Source organism: Apteryx mantelli, chromosome 16 (assembly GCF_036417845.1).
Source record: "Apteryx mantelli isolate bAptMan1 chromosome 16, bAptMan1.hap1, whole genome shotgun sequence".
NCBI classification, from domain to species: Eukaryota; Metazoa; Chordata; class Aves; order Apterygiformes; family Apterygidae; genus Apteryx; species Apteryx mantelli.
Genome location: NC_089993.1, coordinates 10626204 through 10632206, shown reverse-complemented (window position 1 = coordinate 10632206; position 6003 = coordinate 10626204). Strand labels below are relative to the sequence as shown.

Here is a 6003-nt window from a genome sequence, read left to right as displayed (position 1 = left end):
GTCCGTTAAGTCTAAAAAGACCTCTCACTTTATATGCAAAACTCAAAGTTCACAGAATACAAGCAATCCTAACAATGAACAAGTAATTTTTTTCCTCCAATAAACAAGATATAAGTTCTTTGAATGGACTTTGTTCTGCGTTGAGCTACAACTGATAAGGATGCTGGAAGACTAAAATAGTGTTAAATGCATGTTAATGTTTAACTGTTAATAATTGTTTGACTTGCTGGTTTCTATTTTGTATTAGAGTCTTCCTTATTTAGAACATAAAAAATAGACTACATGAAACTATTTTACATTTTCAAAAAAAGCATGATAGCTTATTTATCATTGCTCCCATGCAAGTAATTTTATCTTATCACTGTTTAGACACATCATACTAGTAACATTCTAGCATTTTTTTATGATTATCTTAGGTCTTTCTTTTCTGAAGTGTCAGCTCCTATATTTAACTGTTAGAACACACATAGACTACTCATAAATGCAAACATTGAAATCCCTCGCAGTTTCTGAGTGGGGTTGCAACAGCAGGCAATACTCTATCTACCATCCTATGCAACTACCACTGGGTATCCAATGTTGGATTCAAGATTAATCGCTAGAGTAAGTAGGAGAATAGCTACACACAAGTTCTAGGTTAGTTTATAGCTGCTAATAATCATTCCACTTGCTAAGTATTACATCTCGTAATTCAGTTCATAGATCAAAACTATAGGGAATCAGTACAAGCAGTTATCTCTGTTCAGAACAAGTAAATGAACATTTTTCTTGTGAACAACACTGAAACAATGATCTACAGGTTTTTAGGGAAGGAGATTATTTAAACAGCACATTGTAACAACATATTGGTGTCACATGGCAGCTCCTCTAAAAGAGAAAGGAAACAACTTTAGATACCTCCTAAAAGCTACATTCAGTAAAGAAGAATTTAAAATTTTACAAACCTTCAAGTCTAGTGTCTATCTAAACTTGTTGAAAGATTGAAAGCATTCAGAAAACATTTAAAAATCAAATATGCATAGAAAGATAAAGGAGGAAGTTACAAATCATTTAGAACAGTAAGTTGAAAGACATTTCAAGAGTTCACAAGGAAGTAGAGCCACTGTATTCCTACTAAATGTCTTCCTTAAATCCACCTCTAGTATTCAGTTAGGTGTGGCATAAAAACAATTGTCTGTTAAAAGTGGAAGACCTACCCATATTTGCTAGCAGTAGGTTCAAACTTTTAGTGTTAGTTCAGAAACAGAGAAACTCATTAGGAAATTCTCCTACAAAGAATTTTTAGGCATGATTATCACAAATAGTTGCAGCTGGAAGGGCCCTCCAGAGATCATCAGGTCCAACCTGTGGTCAAGCAGAGTCACCAAGAGCAGTTTGCTCAGGATCACATCCAGCTGGGTTTGAATATTTCCAAGGATGGAGACTAGAGAGCCTCTCTGAGCAACCTGTTCCAGTGTTCAGCCACCCGCACAGTAAAGAAGTGTTTACTTATGTTCAAGTGGAATTTCCTGTTTCATTTCTTGCGTCTTTAGCTTTAAAAGAAATCTTTTCCCATGTGCTAGTTCTAATTGCAATTACATCTGAATGTAGATTTGCTAGGATTTTGTAAAGCAAAGTGTTTTTTAATCTACAGTTTTCTAAATGTTTCAGCATTAGAAAAATAATTCCTGTAACACCACTTTATTAAAAAGCCTCCTCTCAGAGTCATCATATTACATCATTTCCTGCTATGAAGAAAAAAGTAATCGGTATGTCAACATCACTATTTTTACTAGTTACTTACAAAATTTCAAATTCCAAGTTATTCCAAGATAATGATGAAACATTACAAGAGTCACAATAAATTGTGTATTTACACTATAAACAATTTATGCTACATTTGTAACTTTGCTTCAATAGTTTTACATAGATATTTTAAAAGCACCCTTACAAATAAAAGTATTGCACTGGCATCATAAAAGTTCACAGTAAATTTAAATTCCAGATCTTGGTAAGACAGTGCAAGAGCTTTTCATTGTGCAAGAGCTTTTCATCCAAACATTCCTGGGGGGGGGGGTGTCTATATATATTTTTATATAATATATATATAAATATATAGACGAGGTATTTCTATATTAAATGTTGCAGTGATTTTTCTGTGAATCAGGTTTCTTTGTTAGTTCTCACTTCTTAAAAAGATTTAGCTTGTTTTGAAATGTTGAAAAATACAATAAAAGCTATCCAGTCCAACACTGAAATAGGTACATTTGGCAGAGATACATGTCTCTGTGTCCATTTTACAGAGTCCATGATGGTCGCAGAGATTATTCCATAATGAAAGAATCCTATTGCATTAAGTGGGCTATTCTCTTTCCACACTTCGCAACACTTCCCCCACTTTTAGAGGCAGTAACTTCAATAGTTGTGTCTTCAGCAGATCCTGAATATAACACATTAAAAAAAAGTTACTTAAAAATAGTCTTAGAACAAATAATCATATAAAACTCTCAACTATTATTTGAAGTCGGTCTGAAAAGTACTTTTCCACAAGTTTAACAGCCAGCTGGGGCCAAATAAAAGACCCATCAAGTCAGGAGCTTGTCTCCAACAGCGATCAAGAGTGAATGTCTAGAGAAGGGCATAAGGACATGACAAGCTAGTAGTATCTGCTCAGGATATTATCTTCACTTCCACCTACTGCCCTGGATCTTCCTGAGCCAAAGATACCATCTTTGTGTTTCTTCTGTTTTTTTCTCTTGCTTTTTGAATCCCTGTAAATTTTATCTGTCACATTATCTCACATCAAATAATCCCTCACATTAGTTGCATAGCATGTGAATATTATCTCTGTTGTTTTGACTCTTCCTTTGGTGCATGCTTTGTCTTGGAAAAGGCAGTAAACGATCATTCCCTACTCACCTTTTCCATACCACTTATGATTGTTAAGACCTCTGGCATACTTTATATTCTTCATCTCTTTTCAGGCTCAAGAATCCTAATCTGTTATTCCTTTAATATAATTCATTCCATATCTTGAGAATTCTTCTCACCCTTCTTGTATCATACTTATAGTATATATTTTTTAAAGATAGGAAATCAGAACAGCATGCAGTATTACCAATTTTTTAAGTTAATAATGGAATGACAAGAACCACCAAATTGGCTAAGTGACAAAAAAAATACAGAAGTAATTTCTGTGAAAAACAGCATTCTTATCAAGGCAAGAGTTCATGTTCCCAACGTTTGCACTTTATATGTGCTGTTGTAGTTTCTTATAATTTAAGGATTTCCTCCATATAGCATCAGTCCTAACATTTTTAGCCCAGCTGGTTGAGTTCATAAATTTCTCCAGATGGGGAGAACATTTGGTCTATCAGTAAAGGATGATCCAATTCAAACACTTATTTATGAAAAGATACCAAATACTTCCAATGAACTTATTTCAAAGGGTTCTTTCAGAACCCTGAATTAGCTTTGGAAATACAACTGTTACCCTTTATTTTACCTTGAAGGTTAAAAAAAAAAGTTCATGTTGCATGTTGTAACATGACTCTCATACACTCTGTTTTTGTTTGTTCTGAATTACAATTGCTAATGCAATTATACCAAAGCCGCTTCATTGTAGAAGATGCTGTTTACTTGGGAGAACTTGTTACAAAGCAATTCATGTATCTGCTTCTATAGGAAATAGACTATAGATTATTTCTAAATGAAATCAGTAATGTGTAAGATTTGAAATATTAAAAAATTATAACTTTTACTACGAGGAGCTTGTTACAGCAAAATACACATTGAATATTTGTATTGAAAATAACACCTTATCTATTTGTTTCCTCTAATTGTCCTAACCTTAAGATGAAGGTAGTTAGGCATAGTCATTTACAAATGCCTTTTCTGTCCTGAAAATATGGATCTTAATCTGTCAAATTCTAAACTCATTTCAGCAAAGACAATGTCTGGGAGGAGAATGGCTCATTATCAATGGCCAGTCTTCTAATTGCTGTTAGAGTTAATAATAAACTAAATACTAGTAACTAATCTTTTAAAGCTATATTGCTGTTGCTCCTTTTCCTCCTCCAACAGATTTTCCATTAAGCAATAGTTACCTGTTTAGTATCTCTTTACTGTTAGAATTTCCTCAAAAAAGTTCTGTGACTTTCACCAAAAAAAAAAAAAAACAACCCACCTATGATGATTTTCATGAGAACTTTCCTGTGAGCCAACAACTGCTTCAAGATTTAGTTTCAAGGAATAGCGGAAAAGGCTGGCCTTGTACACAGTGAACCAGAACTGTAAGATGTTCAGTGTCCTAGACTAGTTCAGACAGTTGGAGCAAAATAGGTTTTATAGTTCCTTCAGAGCATTTTATATAATGAATGGCAAGCTTGGGGTTTTTTTCAAGGCATTAAGCATGCTCATCTCCCTAAATAAATATATTAACGAACACAGGCATATTTTTGAAAGACTTTGATCTTCAGCAATGTTTTAAAGTTGGACTCAAGCTCCTGCTTTGCTCACTGGGTAGCAGCACGCCTTTCTCAGAGGACTGATGTTCACGACAAGAACCAGTTTAACCATCGCTTGCATTTTTGAGTTTTAAACAATTAGCTCTAACCATTCCTACGCAAAAACAAGCCACCGTTTCACCGTTTGTCTGCTCTCCAAGAAGTAAGCATCGCACATCGCTGGAGGGGCAGCTTCCTCCACGAGAGCGCGCGTCCCGAGCGGTCGCCACTTCTGTCGCTGTCTCACGCTTGCCTCTAACAGAGGCGCCGGGTCGCCGCAAGGAAGAGGGCGGGAGGGCACGAGGCCTGCTCCTGCGGCCGAAGGAGAGGGCTCGCAGGCCCCTCGGCGAGCTGCCCCGCGCCAGCCTCCCCACGCGCCGGCCTTTCCGGTGCTCCGGCTTCCAGGCCTGGTCCTTCGGGAAGCTCCTTAACCGCCTAACAAAATTCGGGGCACTTTCCCTGGCTCATTTCTGATGTTGCCAGACAAGAAAAATTCTGTGGTGCTTTTTTCTTTTTTTTGACATGTCCACTGTGAGCAAATGGTTTAATACACAGAACCATCACTAGCTGCAGGTAAGAGAGAGGTTTTTCTGTCAGGTTCTAGGCAAAACCCAGGGTTTCTCCCCGTTTCCTCACTACTGTCGTTCCGTCCCCCCCCCCCCGGCTTGAGGTCCTTCCCCGGCCCCGCGGCCCGGCCTCACCTGGCGGCGGGGCGGGCGGAGGCCGCGGCCGGCTGCAGCTCCACGTCGGCGGCGGCGGCAGCAGCGGCGGGGGGGGCGCGGGAGCGCGGCCCGGCGAAGGCGGAGGAGAGGCGGAGGCTGAGCCCCTGCACCAGCCCGCGCAGCAGGCTGCCCTTGGGCGGCACCAGCCCCACGTCGTCGCGCAGCTCCTCCAGCGGCACCTCCAGGTTGCCCGCGTACCAGAACACCCACCAGACGAGGCTGAGGAAGATGCCGATGCCGCCCCCGTAGATGAGCAGGTCGGAGAAGAAGACGTCGGCGAACACCCCCGCCAGCAGCACCGCCAGCCCCAGCGCGTCGAAGGCCAGCGCCAGCCAGAAGGCGGCCACGCAGCGGCCCAGCCCGCCGGGGGCCGCCATCGCCGCGGGGCAGCGGCAGCAGCAGCGGCGGCGCCACCGGCCGCACCTCAGGGAAGGCGAGCGGCGGCAGCGAGTGCGCAGCGCCGCACCTGAGCGGCCCCGCCCCGCGCGCAGGTGCCTCGCGGGGCCGTTCCCGCCCCCCGGCCCCGCCCCGCCCCGCCGCGCAGGTGCCTCGCGGGGCCGTTCCCGCCCCCCGGCCCCGCCCCGCCCCGCCGCGCAGGTGCCTCGCGGGCCGTTCGCGCCCCCCCCGGCCCCGCCCCGCCCCGCCGCGCAGGTGCCTCGCGGGGCCGTTCCCGCCCTCCCCGGCCCCGCCGCGCAGGTGCCTCGCGGGGCCGTTCCCGCCCCCCTCCCCGTGCAGGTGCCTCGCGGGCCGTTCGCGCCCCCCCGGCCCCGCCCCGCCGCGCAGGTGCCTCGCGGGCC

At 43.1% G+C, this 6003-nt stretch overlaps 1 protein-coding gene across 1 annotated transcript; it reads right to left on the bottom strand.

Moving 5' to 3' along the window:
• Positions 1-2273: 2273 nt before the first annotated feature.
• On the bottom strand, positions 2274-5638 carry LOC136993499 (transmembrane protein 238-like). Its single transcript, XM_067306375.1, has 2 exons — positions 5186-5638; positions 2274-2419 (listed from the first exon to the last, which is right to left on the bottom strand). The coding sequence occupies exons 1-2, from the start codon at positions 5581-5583 to the stop codon at positions 2410-2412; spliced, it is 408 nt and encodes a 135-aa protein (XP_067162476.1). The 5' UTR covers positions 5584-5638; the 3' UTR covers positions 2274-2409.
• Between the last annotated feature and the right edge of the window lie 365 nt (positions 5639-6003).